Raw genomic sequence first — 16,202 nt, 5'->3', positions numbered from 1 at the left:
TGAACCAACCCCACACTTCCCAGCTCTGTTCCTGCAGGGAGCGACACAGCGGGGTTGAAGTTGGAGAACTTTTACCTTGAAATAGCAGAGCCTGGAGGTCTTGGTGGTGGGCTGTGCTGTGACAGGGCAGCGGCCATGTCAGCCCTGCCTTCTTGTGTGTTCATGTGCCAGGGGTGAGCCGAGCATCTGCGTGAGCTGGGCCGAATCCCGGGGTTTCCTCGCCTGGAGAAGCCGAGGGCGGCTGCAGAGCCCGGGCCGCGGTGCCAGAGCCTCCCGGGCCCCAGGCTGGGGCTGAGGGGCTCCCACAGCCGGACTGTGAGGGAGCGGGACTACACCTCCCGGCAAGCCCCGCGGGACCCCGCCTCCCTCACTGGCACTACACTTCCCAGCGCGCCCTGCGCGGCGGCGCCCCCGGCGTCCCGCGGCGGGGTGGGCGCGCAGCGTGCTGGGAGCGGTAGTCCCCCCGCGGCGCGCGCGCGCCGCCAGGCGGGCCGGGGCGTGTCCTGGGGGGTATATAGCCAGCCGGAGGGGCAGGGGGCTGCACTCTGCCGTCGCCGCCCCTCTCTCCAGCAGCTTCTATGCAATCCTCGGCCATCGCCGCTCCCCCCTGCGTTGAGCCCGCGCCGGCCTCCCAGACTAGGTAGGGCCGCGCGGGCTGGCCCCGGTTACGGTGTGTGCGTGTCGGGGACGGGGGGCAGCAGGGAAGGGGGGGGGGCGCCTTCGGGGCCGCAGGGTACCGAAGGGGATGGGGGTTAAGAGGGGCGGATTTCCTTAGGGAGAGTGCTGGGGGTGCTGGTTGGGCTGGCGAAGCTGCACCCCCTCCTCCCCCCTTTCCTCCTCGCCCGCGGTGGGACCTGGCTTCCCCGTCCCCCCCTCGCCGTCTGTGGTACCTGCCTCCGCCGTCCCCCCCCCCCCGCCGGCGGTGGTACGTGCCGCCGCCCCGCTCCTCCGGCGCCAGCTGGGCCCGCGCGGCTCGCGCGGAGCGACCACGTGACCGCTGCGCGGCCGCCGCCATCTTTATTGGGGGCAGCCGACGCCGCGGGGCGGGCTGCGGGAGGGGCGGGCGTCACGTGACCGGCGGCCCGTGAGGAGCCGCCGCCGGGGTTTGGCGCCAAGGGCGGGGGGCGGGGCCGGCGGAAGGCGGGAAAGGCCCCATTGTCTGTGGGGGACCGGCCGGGCAGGGCCTGACAGTGCCCTCACAGAGCCCCTCACAGCCTCCCTTTGGACAATAAACACCCAGCTGTGGAGCCTGAGCCCGCTCGGGCTGGATGGGCACCTCTAGTCCAAACGCCTGCTGCTGGTTTCGCATCCCAGAGAGCTCAGCTTGTGCCGTGAAGTGGCTGGCCGGTTCTAAACGTGAATTTAAAAAAACGTCGATTTTGTGTTTGCAGGATGGAAGAGGAACTGGCAGCTCCTTCCACATCTACAGACAAGACAGACAGGTGAGATGGGAGTTGGAACTGTCAGTTATCAAATGATACAAAATCCCGGAGTTGCTGAGTGAAATGCAAAGGTCACCCTTCAGATCGATTCTTAGACTTGGAGTTTAACTCCCATGCATGAAAACTGAAAACTTGTGCTCACCAGTGGCTTGCACAAATCTAGTGCAGTAAGGCCCTTTCAGGGACTGATACATACAAAAATACCAGCTGTTCCTGGAAGTTTTGGGGTTTGTAATTAGTGCTGGAGAGGCACAGATATGCAGCTGGCATGTGATACATGGTATTCCTCTCTGGGCAGCTCCTGTTGTCCCAGTCTGAGAGGCTGGGCTGGACCTTCTGCAAATGAAGCTGTGCAACATGCACTGAAATGAAACTGATACTTGCATCTGTCATTCGTCTCAGATGCACCATGCTGTAGCTATCAAAAGTTTAAACTTGAGTTAGTTCTTCTTTTTCTTGATTTAGCATTGGAGTCTGAAACACTGTTGCTCCGTGGTGTTTTGATGTGCAACTCCCAAAGTATATTTTTTAGCAGCCTTTGTCATAGCAGATTCTGATACTTGTTGCAGTGATTGGATGAAGTTGCTTGTCTTCCCTTGTTTATTGGACCTATCAGTTGTTTCAGATTTACACAAACAAAACCAAAGAAATCCCACCTACCCTGGTAGTTCCAACCACTGTAACATACTGCAACTCACTATTCCATAAAGCAGACTAGGTTTTGAAAGCTGAAATTACTGTGAAAACTTACAGAATTTTTTATTTGATTTATTTCCCCTTCCTCCAGTATGGATGTGGATGCAGAATCAAAGAAACTGTTGGGTTTGGGACAGAAGCACTTGGTAATGGGAAATATTCCAGCTGCTGTGAACGCATTCCAGGAAGCTGCAAGCTTACTGTGAGTAGTAGAATGTTCTGTGTTTTTGCTGGGCTGGGGCTTCAGTTTGGCAGTTCTGATATGGATTATGCAAGAAAGATTAAGATTTTTACCTAACATGTTTATAATTTATAAACCTCAGTGCAACTGAGGAAGGTTCAAACTATTTAAAGTCACCCAAGAGTTGGACAGTGCTGTTGGTGTGCAGTTTAGGTGGCTTTTGTGATAGGCATTACCAGCAGAGTTCCCTAAGGAGGGAAAGGCATTTGATAGTTTGGTGTGCAGCTGTCTTCTCTAGTAACTTGTTCGCTGGTCTTGATCGGTCTCTGTGAATGGTACTTTTTGGGTTACAGATTAATTTCCTCAGTTGGGTGTTTGAGAGCCATATCTAACTTAGAAGCATTTTATATTTGTTTAAGCAATGGGAAATGAGCCAAGAAAGTGATCCGTTTGTCTAGGAATATTTAATACGTAAGTTTACATATCCCAATCTAAAGTAGGCACTGGCAAATAATTATTATTTTTGCAGGGGTAAAAAGTACGGTGAGACAGCGGATGAGTGTGCAGAAGCTTTTTTTTATTATGGAAAATCTCTCCTGGAGTTGGCAAGGTACGGTGACAGTTTGTCATTTAGTGAAGAGTGTCTGGTGTAACAGGATTTCACTCCTTTGTGGATAGGATTCCCTGGGTGGGATGGGCTGTGATGTTGCAGCTTGTGCAATTCAAATGATGGTATTAAAAAATCCAAGGGATAACAAACTCCTGTTCCCTTTAGAATGGAAAATGGTGTGCTGGGAAATGCCTTAGAAGGGGTGCAGGTGGAAGAGGAAGGAGAAAAAGTAGAAGATGACTCTGCATTGCCCGCTGCTGATGGTATGTAAAGCTGCCTGCCCTGCCCTGGAGGCACCAGACTGTGTTTTGTTGTTGAAATGATCCAAATTTAGTCCATTGGTATCTTGGGTAGCCTGAATCATTCTGTTGAAACTCTTGGCAGTATGAATGGACTCTGTTTCTGTTCGGCTTTTTTTAGTCTTGCTTAAAGATGAGCAAAACCTGGAGAACATCTGCAAGGAGCTGGTCACGGAAAGCATGTGTAGAGGGTCACCAGGTGTCTGTGTCCTGAAACACTGCGTTCAGACTTGCTTTCCTGAGCTTCACCGCTGACCCCAACTGCTTTGTAACCTTGTGGCAGTACAGTGTGTGTAGTCCCAGAGGTCAGAGTCTCTGTACAAAGTCCCAAGAACAGTGGCTATTTTATACTGCCCGCAGCTGGAGAGGATACAGGAATTCCTGTCCATCCAGACTGTTTAAGCACTGGCACCTCTTGCTTAGCTGTGACTAAAATCGCTGCACAACCGCACACTGCTTGAGCGGCCGCTTGCAATGCTGCAGTCTGGGGAAGGGGAAGGGACTTGCTTAGATTGAGGGGCTATGTTGGTTGTCTCCTAATTCCTTGTACTTGGAAAATGAAGCTTTTGGGAATGCCATCCAACTTCGTAACAAGCCAACACACTGGAGGGTCTTGAGGGTGGTGTTGTCAGTGCCCGTTAATGTCTTTATCACTAAACTCGAAGAAATGTTTATGCTTCCTCAATCATGTAGAAGAAGCAAGGGAGGAGTTGAGAGAACAGGTTTATAACGCCATGGGGGAAAAGGAAGAGGCCAAAAAGTCCACGGAAGAGTCTACAGTACTATCTGAGAAGGAAATCAAAGAAGAGGATGTTGAAATGAAAGAGATTACAGAAGAAAAACCCAAAGAAGCTGCTGCTGATGAGGATGCCAAGGCTGGAGAGGCTGAAGAGAAGACTGAGATTTCTGTGGGAAAAGAAGAAACTTCAGAAGAGCAGAAGAACCAGGTGCCTGTGACAGAGGAGGCAGCTGTGGAAGAGAAGGAGGTAGAAAAAGAGCAGAAGACTGTGCTTGAGGACAAGGTGGAGAAGGCAACTGAGGAGAAGGAGAGAACGACAGAAGTGTCAGACCAGGAGGCAAAGGCAGCTGGGGAAGAGGCTGAAGCAGGAGAAGTGGCTGTGGAAGAGAAGGGAGAGATGGGAGAACAGGCAGCAGAAGCAACAGAAAAAGAGCCAGCTGTGGAGAAGGGAGAGGCTGGAGAAGGACAGGCAGAGACAGCTGTGGAAGAGAAGGCAGAAGCACAAGCAGCAGCTGCTGTGGAACAGAAAGAAGCTGCAGAAGGAGATGCAGAGGCAACTGAACAGAAGAAGGCAGAAGAGAAACAAGAGCCAATAGAGACAGTTACAGAAGAGAAACCAGGTGAATCTAAAGAGACAGAGTCCTCAAAGGAACCTGTGCCCACAGAGGGCAAAGAGCCACCTAGTGACATGAAAGAAAAGGCTGAAGTTGCTGCTAAGGTAGAGAAAGAGGAAAAGAAAGATGATGACCTGATGGAAGAGGGTGAAGGTGCTAAGGTAGAAAAAGAAGAGAAAGATGACCTGATGGAAGAGGGAGAAGGTAACACTGAGAGGAGAAAAGTACTTGTGGGTGGATGACTTGATGGATTTGGCTAACAATGAGTAAAAAGTGTTCCATTCAGAATTTTCTGTTTGCCTTAGAATAAGGAAAAGGCATAGTAAAGGGGCTTTTGAAGGACTTTACATACAAGTAAAGTTTCAAGGAACAGTAAATAGTCTCAGTTTCTCTAGACTAACGCTTAACTAACTGCAAAGCAAGTCTTACTTGAAAGCAAACTGACAGCCCTGTGAAATGTGTAAGTAGTGGCTAGGCTGGTGGAGAATACTGAATGGATGTTCACTTGCATGCATCTGGGTGTATTGCACTAACCTTCACATAGCTTGAAGCACAAATTGCCTCTGGTTATAGCTGTGTTTTATTTTGAAATGGTGGTGAAAAAACAAGAACAGCGGAACACATAAAGTAGTACCTTTACTTCTGGTGGAGGAAGGAAACTCTTCATTTGAGTCTTTCTGATGGTCATTGCTAGTGAGAAATTAGTTGGAAAATCTAAACTTAATTTGCTGAAGGCTTATTGCTGCTCTAGTACAGTCTTCTGGCTGTCCAGCTTCTGCCTTTCTGCTTCCCTGCTTTGTTATAGCTGTTCCCAGGGCTCTGTTGAGTAAGGCTTGCACCCTTTGCTGCAGCAGTACTCTGTGGCCTCAGTGCCTTCTATTGCACAAGTTAATTGATGAACTGTAATTGCAACTTTGCCTGTCAGTAACTCATCTTGACAAGCAGTGCCTTACTTCAGGAGTGGCAAATGTTCAGATGAAACAGTTCTGGACCCTGGAAGGATTTGTGCTGCTAAGCATAGTGAGCATTCAGTGGTGGAGCAGTGGCCTAACAGGGTGTCTGTGTGGCGAGAGGATGACTGAAAATAAACTAATTGTAGTTACCTGCTCCTCACCCTCCACGCTTATGCACACATACTGCTGCTTTTTGCCTCAAGTCTGGGAGTGTGAGGACCCTCTGGAACATTTGGTCTGGTGCTGTGTCATTCCAAACTGTTCCCACTACTTAAGTCTTAGTATCCTGACATCTCTTCAGTTCTACCTTTATACAAGGTATCTTCCTGTTTACAGGTTTGGCCCTCTCAGTGGTGGGTGTGTGCTGGGAGTTAAACCAGTGAGTTCACAGGCTCTCTAGTCCCCCCCACAGTCAAGCTCCTGTTCTGGAATTAGCCAGAGGTTGTGATACAGGAATTAAGTGTGTGACTATAGCCTGCAGATCAGCCAGGTCTCTGAAGTTATTGGCCACTGCACGTTTTCCAAAAACGTCTTATGCTGAAAGAACAAATGATGTGATGCTCCTACATAGTGTCAAAAGTCAAATTAGTACTACACAAGAGGAAGTTCATTAATGTTAACACTTAAATGCCTGACATGAGGATCATGAACTCAGAAACAAAACTAATTTGTGTGCAGCTTGGCAGCTATCTTGCTGAAAACGCTTTCTGTCACATGAAGTTCAGCAGCCTGCTAGTGCCTCTAGGGCTGCTCAGGATCTTGTGGCTTCAGTGAGAGCTGAAAACAGATTTGTGAGAACTAAATTCTATGCAAGTTTCTGTTGTAGATAGTGAAAAGTTGAACTTGTGGACTGCTTTACTGTGCTGAACTGTTTCAGCAAGATGGCTGCTGATGCTGAGACTTTAATGTATCTGCTCTTACATCACACCTCTAACCTGTCACTGGAAGGATGAGGGTTGGATTTAACATATTCTGCCAGATTCCGTGTCGAGCAAGCACAGTAACAAGAAGTGTCCTCATGCACCTACTTGCCTTCTAGAAACAGAAGAATCTGAAGAAGAAGATAAAGAAAACGATAAGGCTGAAGATGATAAGGAGAATGAATTGACAGTGGAGGACAAGGTGAGGCTGCTGAGGTCTGACACGAGTGGCTTGGTGCTGCCGGGGAGGCAGGGAGAACTGTACCAGCCTGTCACTGGAGTTACTTGGAACAGTTAATTCTCAGCTTGTCTGCTTGTTTTACTGTGCATGTTGAAGTTTCCTGGTCCAGTAAGCTGTGATTAGGAGGGGAATTGTTTAAAAAGTGTGATGTTCCTCAAACCTGGGATGTACATTAATGTAGCAGTCAAAACACCTGGAAAAATCTGCAGCCTTGTAGAGTGGCACTAAGCATGCAGATAACTGTGTCCCTTTCTCAGACTATTCTAACAAAGCTCAAAGGCTCATTATAAACCTGGACCATCAGCTTTATTTGGTTCATCTAAAGAGAACCTTAACCAAGATCTTGCTCTTGGAATAATCCTGGTGCTTGGTGCCCTGTCATTTCAGGAAAAAATTAAAGCATATCACAGAACAATGGGAGTTCATGTTCCATTGAAAAATCTTTACTCTGGGCAAAGTCTTGGTTGGTGCAATAACCTCTTCTGCATTTTTTTTTCTTCTAGTGCTGAAATGCTTACATCTTGCAGAAACTGATTCTTTGATAACACTGGTTGGGAATTTAGTGGTAGTGTTTGATGTGATCTGTGACCAAGTCACTTAATCTGTTATGCACTTCTGGTCTTTACAGGAAAGTGAGGAGGATGAAATTGGCAATCTTGAGCTAGCCTGGGACATGCTGGAGTTAGCAAAAGTCATTTACAAGAGGTAAAGACTAAAGTTCTAATTTGGGTATATGCCACAGAAACTCAGTGTAAATTGGATGGTGGCATAGCCAGTTAGAGAATGTGGCATCCTCTGATCAGGATTTGAAATTCATTTTTTTCTTGCTGTAGACAAGAAACAAAAGAAGCTCAGCTCCATGCAGCTCAAGCTCATCTGAAGTTAGGAGAAGTTAGCATTGAATCTGGTAAGTAATGTTAATTCTCATGTGCAAAGTGTTTGGTTCTACTTTCTGTCACTGGGTTTTGTACTTTAAAATGAGCAGATGTGAGTTAAAGCAGTCAGGATGAGAACAAATCTGACTGATCATGATAGTTGCAGCCATCTGAGAAGCTTTAGAAGTAATGGTTGATGCCTTAAATAGGATAGTCTATGCTTTTGCAGAGCAGTAGAAAAGAAAGTTTGAGTAAGAAGCAATGTGTTGCCAGGTCAAAACCAGCCTTGTGTTCTGCTTTCTGAAGTGACCAAACCTTGCTTACGAACTTAGGAGACTTAGCGAAATTGTCATGAAAAATAGTTGACTCTCAGCCTTCCAAAATCCTAGGTTATAGTCAGGAAAGACTCTGAAAAAAGGAGTGAGAAGCAAGTCCCAGGTTTGTGCCTTGTAATGTGTCGCTTGCCTTTAATTTAAAAATGTGTTTTAATTTTGTTAAATCCAAATCCAAACATATGCTTTCTCTGGGGCAGGCACTGGAAATAATCCAACAGGTTTCTGGGCCAGGGCTATGAACAAGGGTTGTGTCTTATGTCATAGAGCACATCTGGGGAGCCTGGCAGGAGGGTGGCACTGTCCTTGGCTCCAGATCCGCGTTTCAGCTGTGACCAGTTACATTCAGTTCCTGGTAGCAGGAAAAGCAGCAGCATTTGGTGCCTGCTTTGACTTGGCTGCCCAGTTTTCTGTGCTGCAGTGAGACAAAGCACTTGTGAGAGAACCAGAGGAGCTGGCCTGGACAATCTCTCAGGGGAGGCAGAGTTGTCCCCTGATGGTCTGAAAGCAGCCCAGCACTGCTGTGTTCAGTGTTGGTTCTGTTTGCAAACTGTCTAATGTGTAACTAAACTCGGAGTAACCAAACCAGGGTTTAGAACTTGCTGCTGTGGATAATTACTGAGGTTTGAGAAGACCTTGGGCCTTTCTCCTGTAGAAAACTACACGCAGGCCATCGAGGAGTTCCAGGCCTGCCTGGCGCTGCAGCAGAAGTACCTGGAGGCTCACGACCGGCTGCTGGCCGAGAGCCACTACCAGCTCGCCCTGGCCTACCACTACAACAGCGACTTCGACGAGGCCGTGCTGCAGTTTGGGAAGTCCATGGAGGTCATAGACAAGAGGCTGGGTACGTGCAATTCTGAAGCTGCTTTCACAAGGCAAAGTAGTGAGGCGTGCTCATTCTCTGCTTTGCCATGTTATATCTGAAAGAGGTGACAGACTATGCTGGGGCAGAATTGTTGGAAGTGTTTGTTAGGGGATAGTTGCCTCTGGATGTTGGTATCTGGACAGTTACTTTGTCTCAAGGTGTTTTGCCCTGATAACTGTTTCACCCCAGCAATTCTGACTGAGCGGATAAAGAAAGCGGACACTGGGTCCCCCGAGGATGAGAAGGAGATAGAAGAACTGAAGGGACTGCTTCCTGAGATTAAAGAGAAGATAGAAGATTCAAAGGAGTCACAGAAGAGTGCAAAAGTAGCTGAGCTAGGACTGAAAGCAACTCTGGTGAGTGTGTCCTGTGGTTTCCTTTTGACACAACTCTTCTTCCAGTGGAACTCAGAATAAATCAGTCAAGGGAGGAGCTCAGACTGGATCGGGGGCTGGTGGTTGCTCACAGGTGTTACCAGGCTGTGGTAGTGAGAAGGAAACTGAAGCAGCTGGCATCTAAAGATGATATTTATGAACAGGCCTGATGCTAATTGTTCCAAACTAAACAGGAACTTGATAGGTTTCTGTGGCATTTAATGTGTCAAGGCTGGAAATGATGGGTCAGGCAAATGTGGGGGGCACATTGCCTCTGTCTTGTGCAGAATCCAGTGTTGGGATGTGAAGGACTTGGGCTTTCTGTATCTCACTAAGTTCACGTGTACTGTCTGCCACAATCTGTTTTTTCTGTTTTTCTTAAGGTTGGAACTACATCTGGCTTTGCACAAAGTGAAGACAGTGGTTCTGTGTCCACAGTAAGTTAGTCTAAAATGAATGTTGTCAATTCTCGTCTGCTCTAAGGATTACTGATTGCTCTTGCTAATGTGTCAATGTCTGTCTTGTAACAGATTCCAGTAAGGAAAGCAGGTGATGGTGCATCTCAGTGTGTAACAGACATCTCTCATCTAGTCAGGAAAAAGGTGAGCCCAGAAATGAGTTGTTAAACAAGCAGTTTGTTGAAGTACCATTGGCTTGCTCTGTGTAATTGGATTTGTCTTAAAAGCATTTTTTCTTAACTTAGTTGTATAATGGGAAAACAGTCCAAAAGTAAAACCAGTAGTGTATGAAACTCCTTTCCACTGGGAACCAGTCAGTCTGGGAACTATCTGGCCTCAGGGAGACCATTCTTGGTGGTTCAGCACCCTGACCCACACTGGTGAAATAGGAGCCAGTTGTGTGGCTTCTGCAGGTGTTCCCTGAACAGGAGCTTCCTCTGCTGAGGGGCCCCTAAGAGCAGCAGGGTCACCTGCAGATCCCAAGGAAATGGCAAGCAACCAGGCTGTCCTAGGTTCCCTTCTTTTAAAAGGAAATTGGGACTTGGACTTAATAAATAGTAAAGCCACACTGGTGGTAATGATAAACTGCCTCATAGAAGAGGTCAGATATTGAGAACTTGGTTTCTTTAAGTGTTATGTGTTCTCTGGAAGTGTTTGCTGATAAAAATGAAGATCTTACAGGGGATACTCTCAGTTTTTGTGTTGCCTCTGTCCCATTGGCCTGTCAGTTGTGGTGTGCCTGCAGTGATTTCAAATGTTGTAAATGCCCTAAATCTAGCCTGGAACTGTTACAGGCTCAGTGGTTGCACCTTTCCTTGCCAGACTGTAACTAAAGATAACTCAGCTCTGGAGATCTTGGCACCCAAAGTGTCACTGTGGTCGAGAGTTCGGTGTCAGTCTCACAGCTCTGTTAAACCCCAGCACTGGGGAGTCTGTCCTGAGCCTGGCAAACAGGGGTTGGGTACATGGTGTGCAGTGGCATCTAATGCTAAACTTCTTAAAAAGATTTAAACTTTGATTTGTACTTAGTGGAGATTATAAACAATTTTGTCTTCAGAGGAAACCAGAGGAGGAGACTCATCAGGGAGACAATGAAGCCAAGAAATCTAAACCAGAACCGGCTGTCAATGGTGGTGGTGGGGAACCAGTCCCCAGTGGAAATGAGGTTGTGGAAAAAATGGAAGAGGAGGTGGGCAGCTGAGCCAGGCGTCTGGGCCGTACTTCTTATTTTATTTCCCCCCCTCTCTGTTCAGGGAAGGTTCTGTGCCTGGTAGATGTCCTGGTTTTATTGCCTGCTGTCCTTCACAAGGTTTCCCAGATGAGATGAATATTGCAGGATGCATGTTGTGCTGTGGTGCTGATCCTGTGTGGGCTGGACAGATCCAGCCCTGGAGCCTTCTCACCTGTGGGGTGGGACAGAGACAGTTCTGGGTGTTTTTTTGCTAGGCTCAACTCCAGCACAGGGTTTTCCCCCAACTTCTAATGTTTCCTGGGTTTTATTCCTTACCCCTGGGCTGCACTTGTCACTGTCAGTGGTGTAAGGGTCATGTTGGGCTCTGGACACTGGCAAAGCTCACATAGTTAAGTCTTCAAAGTACAGAACCCTTGGGCTGCTGCATGAATTGGTGCTCTAAGACTGTCTTGTCTTTTAAAAACAAACCCTTATCTTCTCTTTTAGACAGAGAAAAGGCCACAAGCAGGATCAGGGGCTGCAGTTGAAAGCACAGTATGATAATGTTTCTTTAACCTTGGACACTCCTCTCCTTACAAGGAAAATGGTTTTGTATATAGTGTATTTTTTCACTTTTTGGCAACTTTTGTATGACTTCAATAAAGATTGTAAGCAAACAGTCCCTGTCTTGACCTTCCTTCTGTGACAGGTTCCAGCCTCTGTTCCTGCCTGTCCCCCTGGGCTGCAGATCTCAGCTCTGGCCCACTGCTGGGCTTATGCTCCCTTTAGCTGCAGCATTTCCACCCACATCTGCCTCCCTAAGGCAGGAGCAGAGTGTTGGATGGGCAGGTCTGGCTGCTGCAGGGAAGGAGAGCATTGGCTGAACTTCACTGTCTTGTCCAGGGATCTGATTTTCCTTCTTCTGCTGGGGCCTCGTCACAGCTGCGGCTGTGTTTTGTTCATTCGAGGCTGAGCCTGAAGTGGGTTCTGATAGTGCCTCCCTCAGCTTTGAGCAGTTTGAAGACGGTGGGAAAGGCTGATAAAGAAAGAGCTTTGTACCATCCTGGTCGACCTCCACTTTGCACCCAGGAGGGGATGCAGGAGCAGGTGCTGATGGTTCAAGGCAGAGGCAGGGCTGTCTCCTGAGCCAGCTTGAGTGCCCAGGTGGGGCTGGGACCCTGCCCTGGGGATGTGTGTGTGTAAAAAAGGCCAGGAAGTGAAGAGCAATGAGCTGAAGCCTTTTATTAAATATGTAGCATAGGGTTTTGGAAAGCTGGCTGTGGCTTTTGCTGGTTCCCAGGGCTGAGCTGTGCATGCCGTAAGTTAGGTTTTCCTACAGAGGGCTGGCTGTGGGGATATGCCTGAAGGCAAGGAATTTTTTGTGCCTCTGTGCACTCTGCTTGTCCCCAAAGCACCGTTGTGAGCAGGAGTGGTTGAACCACTCTTCTGGCTGTGGGCTCCATCCTGAGGTGGAGGTTGAGCTGTGTAACTCAGTTTGCTGCTGGCTTGGGGGTTTGCCTGTCCTTTTCCTGCTGAAATGCCCAGAGCCTCTTTGGTCCCAGCAGTGATCCCATGCACTTCCACCCACCCCAGCGCTGTGGGATCCTGGTACCAACTACACAACTGCTCCCTACACCCATCTCTGCAGCTTGAACAAGGGTTTGCCATCCCTTCATCACCCTTACTGTTACTGAAGCCCCTGTTTGCCACTGAGGGTGGTGGAGGGAGTGGCAGGGCAGTCCAGTGGGGCCGTGGCCTATTGCTGGCTCACCTTCGGGGAGCCCTGGCCTGTGCTGGGGGCTCCTGGACAGGAGGAGGGTCCTCCAGGGCCACAAAGGGGGTGAGGGGGAGTCCAGGGGGCACAGGGGCTGTGCGCCTGCCAGGCCCCAGTGCTGGTCTGGGGGGCTCCTGGGAAAGGAAAAAAGTGATGTCAAGGGGAGTAGGATCCTGGCAGGGTGCCACTGGGTGTGCAGAGCAAATCACACCCCTGGTCCAGCACTGCTGGGGGCTCATCTCCTGCCCCAGTGGCTCTATCCCCAAGTACAGCAAAGGGAGCTGTTCCATCATCCCATCCTAGCTGGCAGCCCAATCCCAACTCCCCTCTCCCCTCCTTGGAGAGCTGGGAATCGCCCTGGGCTGAGGCTCTTACCATGAGAAGTTCTGGCACAGCCAGGGCTGGTGGCAGTGGGGGGGCTATGGGGCGTGGGAAGACCGGGGGCCGCAGCCATGGCCTCGTCTGCTCTGCGTGGCATCGCAGCATTCCCACCTCTGCCTGCAGCCGGGCCAGTTCCTCCGTGTGCCGCTGGGCTGCCCGCGAGCCTGGGCAGCAGGGTTTGGTCACTGTGGGGTTTGGTCACAGCAGCCATTTCCCTGGCTCCTCAGCAGGCCCATGTTCAGGGCCCCAGGGGCCTGGGACTCTCCCTGCTCACTGCAGAGAGCCCGCACCGACCTGCAGCCCCCCTCCACCTGCAGAAGCCACACAATATTTCCAGGAGCTGTGTCCAGCCCAGGGCTCTGATGCTGCAACCACAGAGGCAGCCGAGGGCTGTGGGGCGCAGATGAGGGACCCATCGCCTACCAGCGTCTGCTCTCCTCTCCCTTCTGACCTTCAGCGCCAACAGCTCGTCTTCCAGACGCCGGTTCTCCATCTCCACGGCCAGCAGTGCCTCATCCAGACCGCGTGTGCCAGTGCCGGCGGGCTCTGCGGGCACAGCCGGGGGTGCCTCAGGTGCGGCTGTGGGGCCACGGTCCCTGTGTGGGGACAGGGCTGGGCCGGGTGCTGGCGCTCACCCATCCGCCCGCCCCCGCGCGGCCCCGCGGTTCCTCTCTCCAGCGCCGTGGCCTCCAGCTGGAGGTGGAGAAGCTGCTCCAGGATGGCGGGGTCGTGTCCCCCGGCGCGCAGGTAGGACAGCCGCAGTGCCCTGCCGGAGCCCGGGTCAGCCATCGCCATCGGCTCCGCTCCGAGCCGCCATCGCCACAGACCCTCCCTCACCTGGCCTCGGCCGTGAGGGGCCCCGCGGGCGGCAGGAGGGTGTCGAGGCGGAGGGCGGCCCTGGGGAGGAGATGGGCAAACGGGGCGTGAGGGAGGCAGCGGGTGCCTTGATGGAGAGCACCCCACAGGGCCAGGGCTCTGTGCTGGGACCCCTCAGGCCAGGGCGCACCTGTGCTCTGCCGTTCGGACCTGTCCGGCCTGGTCCCGCGGGCCTTGGCTCGGCCCTGGCTGCCCCCGCTCGGGCTGGGGGCCCGGAGGTGCCCCGGCCCGCAGTGTCGCCAGCCGCCGGCACAGCGCTGAGGGACAGTGAGGGGCCGGGGGCTCAGCAGAGCCCCCACAGCCCCACTCTCGGGGGTTACTAATCCCACACGTGCCTCCCCAGCGCCCCAAAATCACTGCCAGCGCCTACCCTCTCTCTGCCGCTCCAGCTGCTGGGTCCTGGCCCGGATCTCGGCCACCTGGCGTTCGTGGGCTTCCAGCAGCTCCTGCGGCGGCTGCCGGTGCCCCTGCAGGGGGAGCGGCTGCCCGGGGGGCTCTCCCTGCGGCACACGGGGTTCACCGGGAAGCAGGAGCTGGAGCCCCGTCCTGGGGAGCTGCAGGGCTGCCGATGCCCGCCCTGGCGCTCGGGATTCACCGTACCTCCACCTGCAGCCTCCCAGAGGGGGGGTCGGCCGTGCGGAGCAGGGCCCTCTCACGGGGGGTGAGCACATCCCCCAGGGGAGCTCCACGCGCCCGCCCTGGTCCCCGCTGTCCCCGCACTGCTGGTGGGACCCCACGGAGCACAAAGTGATGGCGTGGCTCAGCATTGTCCGTATTTGTGGACATCCCGACCTCGCAGACACAAAGGGAAGAAAAGGTTGACACCCCCACCCTCTCCCCCAGTCCCTCCCCACTTAATAAAATACTTTTCTGGTTTTGGCAAAAAAAGCACCAAGGGCTGCCTGTGTGGTGCAGGGATGGGAGGATGGAGGCCTATCCCACATCCAGGATGTGATGTCCCACTTCCCAGCCCAGCACCTGCCCCTGTCGCTGTCCCTGTCCCTCCTTCCCATCCCCATTCTGTGCCAGACCCAGCTCCACACTACCGAGATGTCCTGTGGGTTCCTTGCCGTGCCCTGTGCTCCCTCCACAGGCAGAGGGTTCTCCCCACGGAGGCAGGAGCTGCTGGGTGCCGCGGGCCCGAGGCACAGCTTCTCCAGGTGCACCTGCAGCAGCGGTCGGGATCTGAACGCCAAGCGGCAGCGGGGACAGAGGAAGACCCCCATGTCCTACACCCTAGAAAGCAGAGTGGGTGAATTACTCGGGGGCCACCCTGACTGCCAGAGGGGGTGCCCCACGGGGCTGGCACCCAGGATGGGCTGGAGGTGAGCACAGACCCACTGGCAGCAGTGGCTGCAGTGTTTGAAGCCACTGTTGCTATGCTGGGCGCTGGGCTGGGCACAGAGGGCCGCACCTCCAGCCCTGGACATTCCCACTGTTTACCACGGGCACTGGAATGGGGAAAAAATGTCACTGAGCCACCTGGGCAATCCACAGAAAACAAAATGAGGGTGGCCCTGCTGCCCTGTGCCCCTCCAAGGTTACAAAGTGCTCGCTGATAGCCGTGCCGGCCCTGGGGCTGTACAGGAGTGCCCCTTGCCCACCTTGCAGCAGTTCCCACTTAGCTGCTCCTTAGCTGACTTTAAGCTAAGGGGGAACCTCCCCACAGAGGTGAAACAGCTCCTTCTGCCCTTCCTTGCCACAGGTGTCCAGGCCCTGCCCTTATTCCCAAAAAGGCTCCCTGCATTCCATCCTTGCACCCACCTCAGCTCTGCTTGCCAAGGCCCTACAGGCTTTTCCCCTCACCTCACTGCCAGTGGTACCCGTCACAGACTCATGATCTGCTCAGGAAAATGCTGCCATTTGATGGATGGGGACTTGCCCCACTGCCTCACCCAGGGGCTGCCAGTGCCACTTCCAAAGTTTCGTCGATGTTTAAACCCCACACAGCCCACAGAGGGTTGGGGCACATCTGGTACGAAGCACAAGGAGCTCCTTGGGACTGGGCTGTCCCAAGGCAGGCCAGTCCCACTCCAGAGTGCTCAGCCATCTAATTCCCCCATTCCCAGTAGCTGCCAGCATGGATCTGAGGTGAAAGGGCTTTTAAATCTACCCCATTTCATGAGATCAGTACACACAGATCTGCAAAACTTGGTTTAAATGGATGCAGGAAGTCCAAGCAGTGTTTGAATATTCAAAAGGAACAAGATGATTTATGCAAAGTCATACAGGAGCCCCAGCACTTGCCCAAGCACCCCCAGGCAGCCTCAGCCCCTGGGCCCTGGCTTGCAGAGCACAGGGATAAGAAATGCTGCACTGCCCCTCTCCTCTGGGGTTCAGCACAGAGCTGGAGGCACGGGTAGCACAGTTACACCTGATAAAGCTGAGCACGCACCCTCGA

At 52.1% G+C, this 16,202-nt stretch overlaps 3 protein-coding genes across 12 annotated transcripts in view; 1 reads left to right on the top strand and 2 right to left on the bottom strand.

The window, feature by feature from the left end:
* The window catches only part of PRDX1 (peroxiredoxin 1), an 80,964-nt gene that overhangs the window by 31,587 nt on the left and 33,175 nt on the right, over positions 1-16,202 (bottom strand). The window lies entirely within an intron of this gene.
* Positions 214-11,450, top strand: NASP (nuclear autoantigenic sperm protein). Its single transcript, XM_063407181.1, has 15 exons — positions 214-640; positions 1,392-1,442; positions 2,230-2,340; positions 2,849-2,929; positions 3,095-3,192; positions 3,922-4,785; positions 6,574-6,656; positions 7,324-7,400; positions 7,529-7,602; positions 8,558-8,746; positions 8,957-9,123; positions 9,525-9,578; positions 9,672-9,743; positions 10,657-10,788; positions 11,278-11,450. Exons 1-15 carry the CDS (start codon positions 579-581, stop codon positions 11,329-11,331), a joined length of 2,169 nt encoding a protein of 722 aa, XP_063263251.1. The 5' UTR covers positions 214-578; the 3' UTR covers positions 11,332-11,450.
* On the bottom strand, positions 10,812-15,148 carry CCDC17 (coiled-coil domain containing 17). 10 transcript variants are annotated; one of them, XM_063407172.1, is made up of 10 exons: positions 14,848-15,147; positions 14,402-14,593; positions 14,172-14,301; positions 13,932-14,058; positions 13,763-13,822; positions 13,561-13,691; positions 13,220-13,471; positions 12,920-13,110; positions 12,542-12,678; positions 10,812-11,002 (listed from the first exon to the last, which is right to left on the bottom strand). In XM_063407172.1, the coding sequence occupies exons 1-10, from the start codon at positions 15,025-15,027 to the stop codon at positions 10,999-11,001; spliced, it is 1,404 nt and encodes a 467-aa protein (XP_063263242.1). In that variant the 5' UTR covers positions 15,028-15,147; the 3' UTR covers positions 10,812-10,998. The 10 variants fall into 10 exon arrangements, with proteins under 10 accessions (XP_063263242.1, XP_063263241.1, XP_063263245.1 ...); XM_063407171.1 differs by lacking the exon at positions 10,812-11,002 and adding an exon at positions 11,758-11,806; XM_063407175.1 differs by lacking the exon at positions 10,812-11,002 and having other exon boundaries at positions 12,920-13,089; positions 13,220-13,236; positions 13,349-13,471; positions 14,848-15,144.

Source organism: Prinia subflava, chromosome 10, assembly GCF_021018805.1.
Source record: "Prinia subflava isolate CZ2003 ecotype Zambia chromosome 10, Cam_Psub_1.2, whole genome shotgun sequence".
Classification (NCBI taxonomy): domain Eukaryota; kingdom Metazoa; phylum Chordata; class Aves; order Passeriformes; family Cisticolidae; genus Prinia; species Prinia subflava.
Note: the sequence above shows the minus strand (reverse complement) of the source record. Positions and strands in the feature narration are given on the sequence as shown.

Coding starts and splice junctions, on each gene's coding strand:
- CCDC17 (XM_063407169.1), bottom strand. CDS start 15,027: ATGGGGGTCTTCCTCTGTCCCCGCTGCCGCTTGGCGTTCAGATCCCGA. Junction 13,823..13,931: donor GTCCGAACGGCAGAGCACAG/GTGCGCCCTGGC, acceptor TCTCCTCCCCAG/GGCCGCCCTCCGCCTCGACA. Junction 13,692..13,762: donor CCCCTCACGGCCGAGGCCAG/GTGAGGGAGGGT, acceptor GGGCTCCGGCAG/GGCACTGCGGCTGTCCTACC.
- NASP (XM_063407181.1), top strand. CDS start 579: ATGCAATCCTCGGCCATCGCCGCTCCCCCCTGCGTTGAGCCCGCGCCG. Junction 7,603..8,557: donor AGAAGTTAGCATTGAATCTG/GTAAGTAATGTT, acceptor TTTCTCCTGTAG/AAAACTACACGCAGGCCATC. Junction 9,744..10,656: donor CTCATCTAGTCAGGAAAAAG/GTGAGCCCAGAA, acceptor TTTTGTCTTCAG/AGGAAACCAGAGGAGGAGAC.